Source organism: Panthera onca, chromosome B3 (genome assembly GCF_046562875.1).
Source record: "Panthera onca isolate mPanOnc1 chromosome B3, mPanOnc1 haplotype 2, whole genome shotgun sequence".
Classification (NCBI taxonomy): domain Eukaryota; kingdom Metazoa; phylum Chordata; class Mammalia; order Carnivora; family Felidae; genus Panthera; species Panthera onca.
This window is the reverse complement of record NC_138344.1, coordinates 124,836,281-124,852,920: the sequence shown is the minus strand read 5'-3', so window position 1 is coordinate 124,852,920 and position 16,640 is coordinate 124,836,281. Positions and strand designations below refer to the sequence as shown.

The 16,640-nt window shown below is 36.2% G+C and overlaps 1 protein-coding gene and 1 non-coding gene across 3 annotated transcripts in view; both read left to right on the top strand.

The window, feature by feature from the left end:
- Positions 1-16,640, top strand: part of GTF2A1 (general transcription factor IIA subunit 1) — a 43,856-nt gene that overhangs the window by 10,053 nt on the left and 17,163 nt on the right. For both annotated transcript variants that reach the window (XM_078447948.2, XM_078447949.2), the window contains exons 3-7: positions 4,910-5,114; positions 6,891-6,955; positions 10,981-11,056; positions 12,215-12,348; positions 15,216-15,536. In XM_078447948.2, the coding sequence (XP_078304074.1) occupies positions 4,910-5,114; positions 6,891-6,955; positions 10,981-11,056; positions 12,215-12,348; positions 15,216-15,536 (801 nt within the window). The remainder of the gene's footprint in view (positions 1-4,909; positions 5,115-6,890; positions 6,956-10,980; positions 11,057-12,214; positions 12,349-15,215; positions 15,537-16,640) is intronic.
- On the top strand, positions 6,175-6,317 carry LOC132674368 (small nucleolar RNA SNORA79). The gene has a single exon (XR_009608512.1). It is a non-coding gene; the product is annotated as a small nucleolar RNA SNORA79 (small nucleolar RNA).

Below are 16,640 nucleotides of genomic sequence, written 5' to 3'. Positions count from 1 at the left end.
TTATGTTTTATTCAGGAGCTAGATATTTTGTGAAAGTAGAATTCTTCAGAATTTCTAGCCTAGCAGACTGCCAGGAAGCGGTAGATTAATAAAAATTTATAGATAAAAAAATAGACTTGGAGAGAATATGCTTTGATGGGGTCATTTATCATGGGCTAGAGACTTGAACCTAGGCCTTTGTCTCCAGATGACATTCAATACTTACCAGTAAAAAGAAGGTACCAGAGTTGTGACTAGGCCTGCTCTGATAACAGGAATATAGTGTAGAGTTTAGAAACTTGGACCAGAGCTGGGATTAGGGTGAGGCAAGCAGGTTGCCTAGTGTGCCTGCTCACTCTCAGAATCCAGCCCTGACTGGAAACAGTGGAGTCAGACTGCCTGGATTGTTCTTCATTTTTGCCTGCTTTTAGTTGGTGGTCTTGGATAAATTATATAACTTCTTGTTCCTTGGGTTCTTTTGCTGTAAAAAGGAGCTAGTAACAATGTCAGTGTTCTAGGATTTTGTAAAAATGAGTCTGTACCTATAAAGTACTCACAAAGTGCACAGTTAGAATACAGTATTAGTCTAGTTAACATGATACACAGGTGTATATCTGAGTCATTTGGGGAACAGAAAAAGAATTTTCTCCATGTCTAATTTCAGAGACCTGGCAAAGATGGCTGAAGTAGGATTGCCAGAAATAATAGCTACTGTGTTGGAGGGAAAATAGTATTATGAAAAGGAAGAAAAATAGTTCTTCCTATTTCCTTAGCAAAATAAATAAATAAATAAATAAATATGTAACAATTCAGTATTCTTGGTTGTTGTTAGTATTAATGTTATCTCTGTTGATGAAAGTGGGTATTGTTTAGTTTAAATAGCTGATAATTTAAAAAAATAGAATATTTTGATAAATACAATTAAAATCATATAAAAAATGAAATTGGAGAGAAAACATTCAGCCAATTTGAACTTTATATTATGTGATGTTAAATTTTAATGTTAAGTATTTAGGGTACTGTATTTGTATTTTTTACATTACTTAGTATTTGGTGCTTAGTAAATGGGGATTCTTTGTGGACTACTCCCATCACCCCTTTCTTCTGTCTTCCCACAACCCCCAGCAGTTGGAAATGTATGGGGCCATGTTTGCTTGTCTTAGTGACTAGTGGACACCCTTGGCATTTAGTAGGCTACAGCCAGGAATGCTGTATTTTCTGTACACTTCCTGTGGCACTACCCTGTATGATAAAGCATTGTCCTGGCCAGAATGTCAGTAGTATCCTTACAGAGAAATATTATGCTGGAAAACAAGTTTGTTTTCCCTTCTCTTTGAAATTAATACTAAATGTCTGATAAGCTCTTAGTCATTTTGTTAGCTTCTGAATAAGACACATAGTCTTTGCCTTGAAAGAATTCATACTTTAGTAGAGATGATAAACAGTGTGAAAAGTACAGAAATTTCTAGGGTATGGAGGCAGTCAGTGATTTCATTGAGGCTGTGTGACTTTGACATTTGCATTGTTTGGGGAATTGTGAGGAGACTGTCAGAGGGAATAGTTTACTAAGATTTAGACATGAGATACGTATGCTGTATTCTGGGAACTGCAAGTAGTTGGACACTGTTAGGAAAATAGAATACAAGTTATAGTAGCAGCTAGGAGAGGTGACATATTCTGTACTAAGGAGCTTGATTTTTTCTTAAAGTGAGAAAGATTCTCTGGGATGCTAGTTAAAATGCAGATTTTTGGACTTCTGCTCCAGCGAGTGACTTGATAGGTAGTCTGACATTTGCTTTTTAATTCAGTTATATTTACAAAAAAAAAAAAAAAAATTAAATTTTAACAACTCACTAAAGGGCTACAGTATGCAGTTTGAAATGCATTAGTTTAGACTTTAATAGCATGCATTAAAATGACCTGGACAGACTATTAAAACAGATTTTTGGCTCTATCCCAAGAGTTGCTGATTCAGTAGGTCTGGGGTGGGGCCTGAGAATTGGTATGTCTAACAGTTTCTCAGGTGATGCTGATGCTGTTTGTCCTGGGACCACATTTTGAGGACCACTGATTATTGTAGTAGAGGATAGATTGGAAGAACAAGTTTTCACTAGAATGTAGTCTCTGTGAGGAGAAGGATATTTATCAGGTTTGTTCACTGTCTGTTCTCAATGCCTCTACTAGGGTCTAGTAGATAGGAGATCTCAGTAATTATTTGCAGAATTTATGACTTGATGTGGGGAGCTCAGAGGACTTAGTCATTACAGTTTACAGTAGTGCTGGTGGGAGGAGAGGACTTGAAGCAGGCCCGTAACAGTAAACAATCCTCTGGAAAGGATAGTGACGGTAGTGATGAGGTGTTGGGTGGATTCTGACCCATAGGCCGTTGACTTCAGAGGCTAGGTGAGTAGTACCCAGCACTTAGCACATGATACATAATTACTAATATTTGCCATTACCATGGAAGTTTCATTGAAGTAATGTGATGGATCAGATTGCAGTTGGTAGATCAATTGGAGGTGATAAAACTGAAGCTTTCAATTTAATAAAAACATGGATTAAACACAACTGTTTCTTAAAGCATTAATTAATAGTACTTTTTTTACCGTGATTTTTGGCTCACCAGAGACCAGGTTTTGTTTTGTTTTAGACTCTTTTTTTTTTTTCTTTTTTTTTTTAATGTTTATATTTGAGAGAGAGGGGAGGGGCAGAGAAAAAGGGAGACACAGAATCTGAAGCAGGCTCCAGGCTCTGAGCTGTCAGCACAGAACCTGACATGGGGCTCGAACTTACGGACTGTGAGATCATGACCTATACTGAGGTCGAATGCTTAACGAACTGAGCCACCCAGGTGCTGTAGAAGGTTTGGGTGAGTGCAGACTGTTTAGAAGCCTTACTATATGTTAGTTGGAATGTGTTTTATTCAATGTGTAGGTGTCCATTTTGCTCTGCGTGCTATGCTAGATGCCCACTTCATGGAGATGAACCAGATGCAACTTGGGCTCCCAGAAAGTCATTCTTTGTTACCCTCGAAAGAGCTGTTTTCAATCTGAGATTTTTCAGAGACTTAGATTTCTTAGCTGAAAGTGAGTTTAGAAGTAATTGAACTTGTTCTCTTTTTAGATGAGGAAAATGCCCAAGAAAGATATGTAATTTGTCCACAAAGCTAAATAGTGGCCAGACTAGGACTAACTGGGTTTCTGACTTCTGGTGTCATGTTCTGTTACACAATTAATAACCACCACCACCATAATAATGAAAATAACATTTATTAGTGCTGACTTTATGCTAGACTCTGATAACTACATGAATATGTTATTTAGTCCTCACAGCAAACCAGGAGATAGATATTGTTACTATCTCTGTAAGAATAGTCTTCAGGCAAGTCTAAATACTAAACCTGTTAGGGGAATGGTTGTTTGGGAAATTGACCGTTAATTTACTTTTTCAGCAAGCCATTAGAGCTATGCTGGAATTGTAATTAGCATGTAGCTACAAATATAGAATTTCTAGAAGTTGGAAGTGTCAGGAGATTATAAAAATCTTTGAGTATTGGTAAAGGGAGCTTCTTGAAGGATCTGATAGAAGCCTCAGGTGAGTTAGGCAATATTCCAAGAGCATATCTTAGGGGAGAAAACAAAGTATGTGTAGGTGCTTGTGTACAAAATGACTGAATTAAATTTCATTTGTATATTTAAAGAACAGTTCCTTTCTTGGGCAGTTTCTTATAAGGGTTGAGGCTCTCTAGATTGAACACAGTCTGGTAGAGAGGAAATGTGTTAGGAAGAAGGATGAAATAGTCATAAATACTTTATTTTCTGTGTTCCTTTTGCCCATGTCTTGATCTCCCCCCCCCCCCCCCCCCATCATAAAAGCTGTCGTATGGTGTGATGAGAAAAGAGAAGGGGAAAAGCAGAAAAGGGTTGTCATTTCTTGTCATGATGGAAGACAGAGGGGAATTTCAAAAAGTGTAGAGGGTTGAGAGTGCCTCTAAAAACCTTAGGCATTGCTGCTGCTTTATCCTTGTGTAGGATTGGACAGATGGAAAGTTACCCTTTTCTAACTTGAGGATTGCCTGTATAATGTTTCTCGTTGTTCAAATCAAGAGAAGATGAATTTATGTTTTGCATATATAATTTAAAAGATATTTCATTAAAGAAAGATTTCCATAAAAGTAGTAATTGATTTGGTGTTACAAAAGGATAATCTTTGATTATTAAAAACTTGCTTCTGTGAAACTGAGTGGAATTACTAAGGAATTACTGTAGAAAGTTTGAAGATATAAAAAGAAAATTCTCCAGTACTCTAAGATAGCAAAAAATGAAATTTGATACTTTCTTTAATGTTTTTTTGTTTACTTTGAGAGAGCATATGGGCATGGGAGGGACAGAGAGAGAGAGAGCGAGCAAATCCTAAGCAGGCTCTGTTCTGAGAGCGTAGACCAATCCGTGAGATCATGTCTTGAGCCAAGAGTCGGATGCTCAACTGACTGAGCCACCCAGACCCCCCTGAAATTTGATACTTTAAAAATTAGTTTTGGGGTCACCTGGGTGGCTCAGTCAGTTGAGCGGCCGACTTCAGCTCAGGTCATGATCTCGTGGCCCGTGAGTTTGAGCCCCGCGTTGGGCTCTGTGCTGACAGCTCAGAGCCTGGAGCCTGTTTCAGATTCTGTGTCTCCCTCTCTCTGACCCTCCCCCGTACATGCTCTGTCTCTCTCTGTCTCAAAAATAAATAAACGTTAAAAAAAAAATTAAAAAAAAAATTAGTTTTGGTTATTGCATACACTTGGATAAGAATTAGGGGTTGGTTTATTTTGTGGTTGTATCAGTTTTGAAAATGGAAGAATTTTATGAACAGACTAATATGTTTTGTCCATGTCTGGATTTATCTTCCTTGATGTTCACTTAGAATGTTCTTTTCTTTACCTTAGTTGTGGGAGAATAAACTAATGCAGTCTAGGGCAGTCGATGGATTTCATTCAGAAGAGCAACAGCTTTTACTGCAAGTTCAACAACAACACCAACCTCAGCAACAGCAGCATCACCACCACCACCACCATCAGCAAACTCAACCACAGCAGACGGTACCTCAGCAAGCGCAGACCCAGCAGGTCCTTATTCCTGCCTCACAGCAAGGTGAGGCTGGGTATATTTTTCTACTTACAACTTGGAATTGAAATTTGTCATTTTCAAAGAAGAGAAATACTCTAGGTTTTTCCTTTCTATTGGCCGAGGGATTGGTATATATATATTTGCCGACAGATTTTATATAAAAAGTGGATTTTATTTTTGTAGTAATGATAAACAACTGGTTAACTAATTGAGAGCCTAAGATGATACTCAGGTAAGTGTATTAATACTTTTGAGAAGTCTACATAATGCCGGATTTCCTATAATAAGTCAAATCTATAAAGGTTTATTTAAGGGTTTCATTATTTTATATGGGAAAATCATCTACTTTTGTAATGAAATTGATTTATTCCTCCAAAGACCTATTTAAGTTTAGTGTTTATAAATATATCTGAAACGTTGGAGAATTTTTGTAATGATGGCAATCGGAAATTTCAATTTCCTAGTAATTTAGTAAGTGTAAATTGAATTAGATTTCTTTTAAGCGAAGAGTGTATATATAACATATCTTAATTTATATTACTTGGTTTCAAGGTAAGAAAAACCAAGTATTTATAGATTGTGTCCATAGTGCTTTGTACTGTGCAAGTAATTTCGTAGGTTTTGTGTCACTGAAGCTTTACAAAAGCTTTGGGAAGTAGCTCTTCGAACATTTCAATGCTCAGGAAAATTTGGGCCCTGAAAAGGCTAAGAAGCTTGGCCTGTTGCATATAACAAGTATTTTCTGTCATGACAGATGTGTTCAGTTATGAAACTTCGGAGCATTTGAGTTTTGTAAATCTTGTTATTGGAAAGGAGAATGAAGGTATATGAAAAATTTTATTTCAAAGTAACAGTTTAGTTACTCATATGCCTCATTTGAGAGTATCTGAGAATATACTTAAGACTTAAAATTGATAGTGATATATGGTAAATGATGTACAGTAGAAATGTCTATTTGGGTTATTTTACTGTTATGCCAAATATGACTTTTAATATTTGATTTTATTCTGTATCTGCATCAAATAATTTTATCCTTTTAATCTTTTTTTGTTTTTTGTTTGTTTTTATTCCTTTTAATCTGTTTTGATGACTGTTCCTCCTATTGCCTTCAGGTCTGGCACTAGGATTTTAGGTCATCATAAATTAAAATTTGATTTTCTTCACTCAGAGAATATTAGGATAATGGGATTATCATTTATTCTCTGAAATTTGCGGAATCAAACACTTAATTCCTTTTATACTTCTGTAATATTGCCATTATTTCTGATTTATATTTTTAAAAACATTGTTGGAAGTAACTTAAGATTCTGGCAACTGTCAAATGGGACAAAAGGGCTCTGTAGGTTTAAAAAAAAAACTAGAGTTTTTTTTTTTTTTTTTAGCTCATTCTTAAGGGGTTAATAATTCATTCCAACAGTAGCATCATTATATCGATAAAATAGTTCATGCTGAGTTACCAAGACAGGATTAAATTGTGTTTGATGATTTCCAGTTTAAGAATGCACAGAGCTGTATACATATAAATATTAGGTGTCTCACTACTTCATGTTCCCAAATTCTTTTGTGTCCTTATGTATTGTTACTTAATTCTTTTTTTTCATTGATGTTTTCTAGTATAAGATGGGTATGTCAGAGCTGTTATTTATAGATATTTATAACATTCTGAGATATCAAATGGGTGAATGCATTTGAATGCAGAAAATGTGAAAAAATTTTCAGCATTGTATAGCATTCTTAGGATTATGAAACAACCTCATGGTTCCTTGTTTGCATGTGTCTTTTTTTTTTTCTTTTTACTAGCTGCTGCACCACAAGTTATAGTTCCTGATTCTAAGCTGATACAACATATGAATGCATCAAACATGGTGAGACTCAAAATGTAGCACTTTGCTTGGCTCTACTTTAACTCAAAATTGTGATTATGCCTGGGTATGTTGTGTATTAACAGTCTGAAGTTTATTCAAAACTTGAGCAAAATGGCTGTTTTATTTAGTTTCCTAAATATTGGATTTAGCAGCAAATCTAAAGTTTAGCTTGATACTTACACATTGAGGTTCATAAAATTATACAGTTTTCTGTTGAAAATACCAAAGGAATGGTGCTTTGTGAGAGCTGTTTTATTCCATGCTATTTTTGAAAATAGGTTTTGAGACCTACCAGACATACTGTGCCAATTATAGTTCTGTTTCAGAAGATCCATTAATTGCAAGAGGTCAGGAATGCTGAGAATTATAAGCTCTAAAAATGAAAATGAACTATTTGCATAGTTCAAGATAACTGTTTTTAAGATCAAACTTTTAAAAAGTTTTGCTCTGATTTAACCATAGCATAGCCTTTTAAGATTTATTACGACATGTATGTTACTACTTTAAAGTGCATTATAACCAGTTGAGTTATGTATTAGTCTTTTGATATTTCTAAGGGATATTCACTGAACATAAGTCCTTAAATTTTCACATTTCGTTTAGGGCATACAGTATTTCCCATCAAATATTCAAAAAACCTTTTCAGGTTCTTAGAGAATCCTTACCTATGAACTTAAAGCTTTTTTTTAGTAAAACATTAAAATGAAGTCTTTTTTTAAAAATTTTTTTAACGTTTTATTTATTTTTGAGACAGAGAGAGACAGAGCATGAACGGGGGAGGGGCAGAGAGAGAGGGAGACACAGAATCGGAAGCAGGAAAAATGAAGTCTTATTAGAATAGTTACTCCAGCACTTTCTTATAAATGACTTTTCTTCTGTTTACAATATATAGACTGTTAGTGGTGTCTCAGTTCTAACATTTCATTCTTAAATTCAGCCAGATCTTTTATTTAATGATTAAAGAATCATTAAATGATTATCATTTAATAATAAGAGTCATTTAAATGATTAAAGAACCATTTAAAAAAAAAATCTTAGCCTAACGCCAGCAATGAGATTTTTTTTCAGATAGTTTTTTTTAAATGAAAAAGTATTTTAATTTTTTTTTTTTAATGTTTATTTTTGAGACAGAGAGAGACAGTGCATGAGCATGGGAGGGGCAGAGAGAGAGGGAGACACAGAATCTGAAGCAGGCTCCAGACTCTGAGCTGTTAGCACAGAGCCCGAGGCGGGGCTTGAACTCACGAACTGTGAGATCATGACCTGAGCTGAAGTCAGACGCTTAACCGACTGAGCCACCCAGGTGCCCCTGAAAAAGGAGTATTTTAAAAAAAATCACTTCTGTTTGGTGAGTGATGAGTAGTGAACCTCAAACTCATTTGTGATTGATAAGCCAGATAGGAAACAGGGCTCACCTACTAGACAAATGATTCCTTTTAAAATATGCCAGCCTTATAAATTTATAACTTGACAGAATTGCAAATTTCTGAACTATAGTGGAAATTACAGTTTTTAAATTCACAAAAAAAATCAAGCATATCTATTTGTACTTCCAGTTAAAGTTGCTGGAATTAATTTTTTCTGCATGAAAATCACAAAATTCCAGTCTATTATGGAATCACAAGAATTTTTATCATTCAAAAATTCCATTTCAGGTCTAATACCCCCAATTATTTTTTTTTAACCTCCACCCTTAAAAATAAAAGTCTAACTGTATGATATATATTGCAGTTGGTACTATTGAGACTGTTTCCTAGGGAATAACTTGTGTCATTTTAAAACCAAGTTTTGTAGAATCACTTGGAGTAGGCCCATCTTACTTAGATTTTCTAAGAATTTTAAGTGTTTGCGAGAGAATTTTGAATTAAAATTGTGTTTAAAGAGACTGGGGCAAAATCAGTAGCCCATCTCTTACCTGTTTTTTTTTCATCTCCTTGATTCCAAAAAGCATGTATTTAAACAGATCATGGGTCAGAAACATCAATCAATAAAATGCATTAGCATCTATGTGTATTTTAGTATTTTACTTGATGTTGTCAGTGTTTGCCTCATACATTTTATATGTTCTGAAACATAATCACTGTGGGCTCCTTACCAATAAAAGGTTTTTGGGTTTTGTTTGTTTGCATTATTATTCCTGATTAGAAGATAGCCATTAAAAATAGTTTTGGGGTACCTGTGTGGCTCAGTTGGTTACGCATCTGACTCTTCGTTTGGCTCAGGTCCTGATCTCACTGTTTTGTGAGTTCGAGCTCCATGTCAGGCTCCATGATGACAGTGCAGAGTCTGCTTGGGATTCTCTGTCTCCCTCTCTCTCTGCTCCTTGCCCACTTATGCTGTCTCTGTCTCTCCCAGAATAAATAAACTTAAAAAAAATTTTTTTCTAAAAGTTCTAATTTTTTTTTTTAAAAAGGATTTTTTTTTTAAGCAATCTCCACACCCAGCATGAGGCTTGAACTCTTGGGTCACATGCTGTACTGACTGAGCCAGCTAGGCACCCCAGTTTTGATTTTTTTTAATAGTTATGCATGCTTTGGAAATGAACACATTGAAAAGTTAAGTAATTCAGTAAGAATGGAGGATAGTGGTAATATATTAGGTAGAAAGGTATTTGAGAGAAATTACAAAACAAGACCAGGGTACCAGGGTGGCTCAGTTGGGTATGTGTTCGACTCTTGGTTTTGGCTCAGGTCATGATCTCCTAGTTAGTCAGCTCAAGCCTCCATCTGTCAGCTCTGTGCTGACAGTGTGGAGCTTTCTTCATATCTTCCCTCTCTCTGCCCTCCCTGCTTGTAGTTTCTCTCTCTCTCTCTCTCTCTCTCTCTCTCACTCTCACTCTCACTCTCAAAATAAATAAACTTCAAAAATACTAAAAACAAAACAGGATCTTCTATCAAACCAGTGTTGCAGGTTCTCTTTATGAAATAATTGCTCTAATGCATTATTCTAATGCTATTTCATATAATACGAGAATAAATTTTCAGTAGATATCAATAAAGGATGGTTTGTGTATGGTATGTCACTCCAGAAATATTTATTGGTAGCAACTTGAACGTGTAGAGGTGTGTAGGTGGTCATTGTGTCATGTATGATGTGTAGAAACTAGAGTTGTCATTTTGCCAGTATAGGGAGATCTATTAATCTTATAAAATATGAATTATAAGCCCTTAATATGTTTTTTTAATGTTTAGTTTGAGAGAGAGAAACCGAGTGGGGGAAGGACAGAGAGAGAGGGAGACAGAGAATGCGAAGCAGGCTCCATGCTGTCAGCACAGAGCCTGACATGGGGCCTTAACCCACAAACTGAGATCGTGACCAGGACCAAAGTCGGGTGCCTAAGCGACTGGCCACCCAGGTGCCTCTAGGCCCTTCGTATTTCTAAATAATATTTCTCAGTAGTAAATGGCTGTTAACTTACTCCTCAGACTTAGATTACCTTTCATTTGCCTATACAGACAAGATTTATTAAAATAAATGAAATGCAGAACCTGCATTTCATGAAGATAACCTGGTGGGGCTATAGCTGTATTCTGGGGACATAGTGGGAATTTGAGGCTTTAGGTGTAGAAATGACAAGAAGAAACACATTTTCTTTTTCTTTCTTTTCTTTTTTAATGTTTATTTTTGAGAGAGAGAGAGAGAGAGCGTGCTGTGTGAGCAGGGGAGGGGCAGAGAGTGGGAGACAGAGGATCCAAAGTGAGCTCTGTGCTGGCAGTGAAGAGGGGCTTGAACCCACAAACCATGAGATCATGACCTGAGCCAAAGTCAGACACTTAACTGACTGGGCCACCCAGGCGCTTCATATTACTCTACTTAGTTGAAGTCCTTAAGCAAAGCATTTAGGCTAGGTAGTCTTATCATTTTATAAAATGGGATTTAGTCTCATTAGAACTTTTAGTATTAGTATACACTAAACAATAAACTTCCAAATACTGTTAAAATGTGCCAGAGTTAAACTGAGGTACTCTTGTGCCCATATGCGGTTTTGATTTTTTTCCTTTGCTTTTTTTTTTTTCCCCCTCCAGAGCGCTGCTGCTACAGCTGCTACCTTGGCACTCCCTGCAGGCGTGACTCCTGTTCAACAGATATTAACAAATTCAGGTAATTAGGAATAACAGCACCATTACGTATATGTATAACTCAGAAAATTGTACCATCTAGTCTTTGTTTTGGCCTCATTGAAAAAAATCAGTGTTTGTTTTGTGATTTAGCTTATTAGGTTATTAAAATAAGATCAAGTACTACTGCACATTAAATGATAATTATTGCTGAGGATGCAGTAGGGAAGATGAAAATTGCACTTGAGCTTTTGATCTGTGAATAAGAATCCTATTTATTGAATGAAGTATAATCATATAGAAATACATAGGTTTTTACACCTTTACATAGATTAATACGTACATAGATTTAATACTTACATAGATTAAACACCTTTAACTTGCCAAGTAAAACTTGACTCCTTTGAACAAATTTGTGATATCAAACTAAGTACTCTGTTTTATATAGCATGTCTGCATAAACTAACAAAATTTACTTGGGATTTTTGGCATATTAACGTTGGAAGAATTTATGTGGCTTTTAAGTATTCTTTCTGTAATCGTAATTATATAATTTCTTATTATCTTGCCAATAAAATTCTAAATTTGTAAAGAACTTTCTACATATTTTTAACGTGTAATTGTTGCTTTTTAATTATTTGAAGATTCTGCATCATCTAAAACAACAAAGAGAGGGATTCACTTCTGTGTGTATAAGCCATGCATACAGTTAGGATTATGTGGCAATGATAATTGGTTCAGCAAGCTTTGATTGTTTTTAAGCATTTTGAAACTAAGTACCCTGGTGCTTTGGCTCAAGATACTAACAAACTGTTACACTTTCATGTCTTTAAGCTTTAAAAACAAAGAGCCCCTGAAAACATCTGATCTTGCTTACTGCTCTTTCATGACTCCTAACATGTTAGTAAAGATAATTTAAACTTCTAATCAATTCTCATAATCTGTTGTTAAAACTTTATTGGAAAAGAGTTTTATGAGGATAAGTAAGGAAAAGAAAACATTTTAAAACATTTATAAAACATGGAGAAAAGTGAGGAAGTTAAGTTTGCTGTGTATGGGTGACAACGCTTAATAAAATCGTTAGACTTCTTATTTGAGAATTAATAGGGCATTTTGGTGGTTTGACATTTACCATGAATTCATTTATTTGGAGATGGTTACTGCTAAAATGGTAACTTGTAATATATATGTTTTGCTTTAGGCCAGCTTCTTCAAGTAGTCAGAGCAGCCAATGGTGCCCAGTATATCTTCCAGCCTCAGCAGTCAGTGGTTCTCCAACAACAAGTTATACCACAAATGCAGCCTGGTGGAGTACAAGCCCCTGTTATACAACAGGTAATAGAGTCATAAGTTATGATCACCATGGGGTTCTTTTTTCTTCTTCTGTTTGAATTCTCTGGGTGGTTCCCTTTCTCTTTCTCATGGCTTTGTCTATACAAATGCTTAGACTATTCTCTAGTACTATACATCCTGTCATTCTAAATTACTCCTGTACACGTCACAGCTTAACTTACATTCAATATGTTTAAGACTAAGTTGTCATTATCCTTGCTTATCTTTCATCATCCCTCCGAACATGTTTTTCAGTCAGTGGCACCACTCTCCAGCTTCCTAAGCCTCCCAAGTTATCTGGTATTCATTCAACAAATATTTACTGTGTGGCTGTGTATCAGGGTCTTTGCAAGGGACTAGAGATTTAAGAGTGAACAGGGCAGGCATGAATCTAGTTTCATGAAGCTTATACATTTTCTGGAAGTGGGTGTGGGGTGTGGGATCCTCCCCCTCCTTTACCTTTAATATGCAACGCATCACAAATTCCTACCAATTCTTAATAGCTCCTTTTTTTCAGACTGCAGTTTTAACATGTTTGCAGTTCCTTAATATGTTTGAAACTAGTTTTCTTTTCTCAGACTCTCTTATCATTTCCTTAGTTCATGCTTTCTTAATTTCTCACTTAAAATACAATTATCCTCTCAGTACTATATATATATACACACACGCTATATACTATGTGTAAAATGTGAGCGGGGCACCTCGGTGGCTCAGTTGGTTAAGCGGCCGCCTTCGGCTCAGGTCATGATCTCGTGGTCTGTGAGTTTGAGCCCTGCATCAGGCTGTGTGCTAGCAGCTCAGAGCCTGGAGCCTGGTTTGGATTCTGTGTCCCGCCCCTCCCCCCAGTAGTGCTCTGTCTCTCTCTGTCTCTCAAAAATAAATAAATGTTAAAAAATTTTTTAAAAATGTGAAGGTGTTGTATATACATATGTATATATATATATAATTACACACACTATATACATATATATACACACTTTAATACTATAGTTATCCTCCTAATTGATTTCCCTGACTCTAGTCTTGTGCCCTCCTAACCTGTTACTCTGTATTTGTAGTTATTTTTCTAAAATCCTTAAAATAATGATTTCCCCTTGCCTATTGGAAAAAGTCTAAACTCCTCAGCATGGTTCACAGGATCTTTGGTTTTTTTTGGATCTTGTTTTTTTGTTCTCTTCAGGTTTATTTCTTGCCATGCTTCTAGTTATCTGCTTCAGCTGCTGTTTAGATCAAAGTTAAATATTTGTATCTACTTGTGTGCCAGGTGTTAAACTCTTATACTATGAAGACAAAGAGGAAAGAGAAATGGTTATTTTCTTGAGGAACTTAGGTACTTTAAAAAAGAGACACATAAATACATAATGTTTGTATAATAGTATGAAGATAGAGGTAAGATCAGAGAAGCATTAATCCATCTGATTTACAGCTTTCCAGATTTTCTCCTGCTATTACTTTTGGGTTTCACTTGATATTACTCTTCTACTTAGAATGTCCTTTGGCCTTCGTTCCAGCAACTCCCTCCACTCCCGCTGCCCCCCAGGCAAACCAACCAACTGACCAAATGGAAAAACCTGGCTAATCTTCCAAGCACAAATGAACTCAAGTATTAACCTATTAGGAAGGCTTCTCTGACCATACCTTGTCCCTCAAGCTGAATTTAATACTCTGTCCTGTGTTTTCATAACATCATATCATACTTCTGTTACACCTTCTGTCTTTTTTTTTTCTTTAAAGTTTGTTTATTAGAGCGTGCAAGCAGGGGAGGGGCAGAGAGAGAGGGAGAGAGAATCCCAAGCAGGCTGTGCACTGTCAGCATGAAGCCCAGAGCTTGAACTCCGAAACCAAGAGTTGGACGCTCACCCAACTTGAGCCACCCAGATGTCCTTAAGCCTTCTATCTTCTTGAGTTGTTTTATTGCTTTGCCTATGCACCATTAATCTGTAAACTTCTTAAGAGAAATATTGTTTTATTTTGCGTTCCTTGAAACTAAAGGCAAGTAATTGCCATTCATTGTTTTTATTTATCACTAGGAAGTCTCTGCTTTTTATTTATTAAGTATAATTATAAATATGTTTATTATAAAAGATATAATTAATATTTGTTGATATGTTCTTTTTGAGTTGTGGTTTACCTTAGAATTCCAGATGCTGAAAGGAACTTGAGAAATTGTCTGATCTGGTGTGGTTGCATGGTTAGAATCAGCTGGGGAGCTTTAAATGATTACATTTCTGCTCACACCAGTTAAATCAGAATAATAGGACTGGGGCCCAAATACCAGTATTTTTTAAGTTACCAGGTGGTTGTAATTTGCAGCCAGGGTTGAGAACCATTGATCCTAGTATAACAGTGAAGTGACAAAAGCCAAGGGAGGTTAAGTGACATGCCTCTGCTACATCTCTACCTGGGATCTTAGACAAAACTAGGACCTAAGACTTCACATTTCCAGTGCGGTGTTCTCCACAGGGAGGCAGTGTAACATAATAATTAGAGCAAAGTCAGAAAGTCTAGCTTAAGATTTTGCCTTTTAGTGACTGGCAGGTTGGTGAGTTACTATACCTATCCATACATCAAATAAATAAACTTATATGTAACTCTTAGTCCAGAATCTGCCATGTACATATACAGAGCAAGTGCTCAGTAAATGAAACAGTTATTTTCAGAAAATCTTTTTTCCTTCAGAAATTTGAATGGTAAAATGGAAGTGGATCAGTATACTAGTTAAACATTCCTTTTATGCCTTGGTAGTTTTAACGGTGTGAGATACGGTCATTTTTGGTGACTCTTCAGCTTTTAGGTCTGTCTGTGTACCACATGAAACTGAGCTGCTTGGTCCTCTGACTAGTTTTTAATATGGGTTTCTTTTGCCTTAGGTACTGGCCCCTCTTCCTGGAGGGATTTCACCACAGACGGGTGTCATCATTCAGCCACAGCAAATCTTATTTACAGGAAATAAGACTCAAGTTATACCTACAACAGTGGCTGCACCAACACCGGCACAGGCACAGATAACTGCAGCTGGCCAACAGCAACCACAGGCCCAGCCTGCTCAGCCACAAGCTCCATTGGTGTTACAGGTTGATGGAACTGGGGATACGTCATCTGAAGAAGATGAAGATGAAGAAGAAGACTATGATGATGATGAGGAGGAAGACAAAGAGAAAGATGGAGCTGAGGATGGGCAGGTAGAAGAAGTAAGTTTGTAGTAAAAGACTTGAAACGAGAAACTATTAGTTTCTTTTATCCAGTGCCAAACTGATGAATTATATTCTATTTTTTCAGAGGCTGTTAAGGTATTATACAATACAGATTTTAATATAAAGTTAGATTTTTTTTTTTTTTTTTTTTGTTTAAAATTTTTTTTTTTTTTTTCAACGTTTTTAATTTATTTTTGGGACAGAGAGAGACAGAGCTTGAACGGGGGAGGGGCAGAGAGAGAGGGAGACACAGAATTGGAAACAGGCTCCAGGCTCTGAGCCATCAGCCCAGAGCCTGACGCGGGGCTCGAACTCACGGACCGCGAGATCGTGACCTGGCTGAAGTCGGACGCTTAACCGACTGCGCCACCCAGGCGCCCCTAAAGTTAGATTTTTAACCTAATAAGGGTTTTAGATTTTTCTGGTTGTATTTATCTTCATGAAGTATTGTTTCATATAGCTGACAATAAAAAATGTGTATCAAATTGAGTTGTATTTATAAAGGGGGTGGAGACAGTGTACGTAATGCTAGTTTTCTGGCTTATGCATTCACGATATGGTTTAAACATACGACATTGGTAGAACAGATAAATATGGTTAATCTTTTGCTTCAGTAATTAGAAAGGTATGGCAACATTTGGGAAGAGAGGAGACTTGAGAAAAAAGCTGAACGTGACTTCCTTTTGGTCTGTATTCCATATCAGTTCCTTACATCACTTTATCTACTCTTAGTGTCCATCATGAGTTAAGCAAAGTATTCTTTCTTAGTCTTTCTTAGTTATGTATTTCTAGAAGCGTATATCTTTGTTTATATATCTTTGTTTTCCTTAGTGTTCTTGCTTAGTTACTTGTGTTCAAGGTGACATTTGTCTTAACAGTTTTCATTGTTACTGCTTTCTGCAACCTAAGATGTAAATTTGTTTATCCTAGTACAAATTTCTTTAAATTATCTAATGTTTTTTTAAAAAATATTTAAGATAAAAACATCCTTACATCCACCTCTAGTTAAAAATAATCCCATACTTTGTTCAAGTCCCCTGAGTGCCTCGCCCCAATCCCCATTCTCTTCCCTCTTCCTTCTGTCATCAGAGTAACCATGCT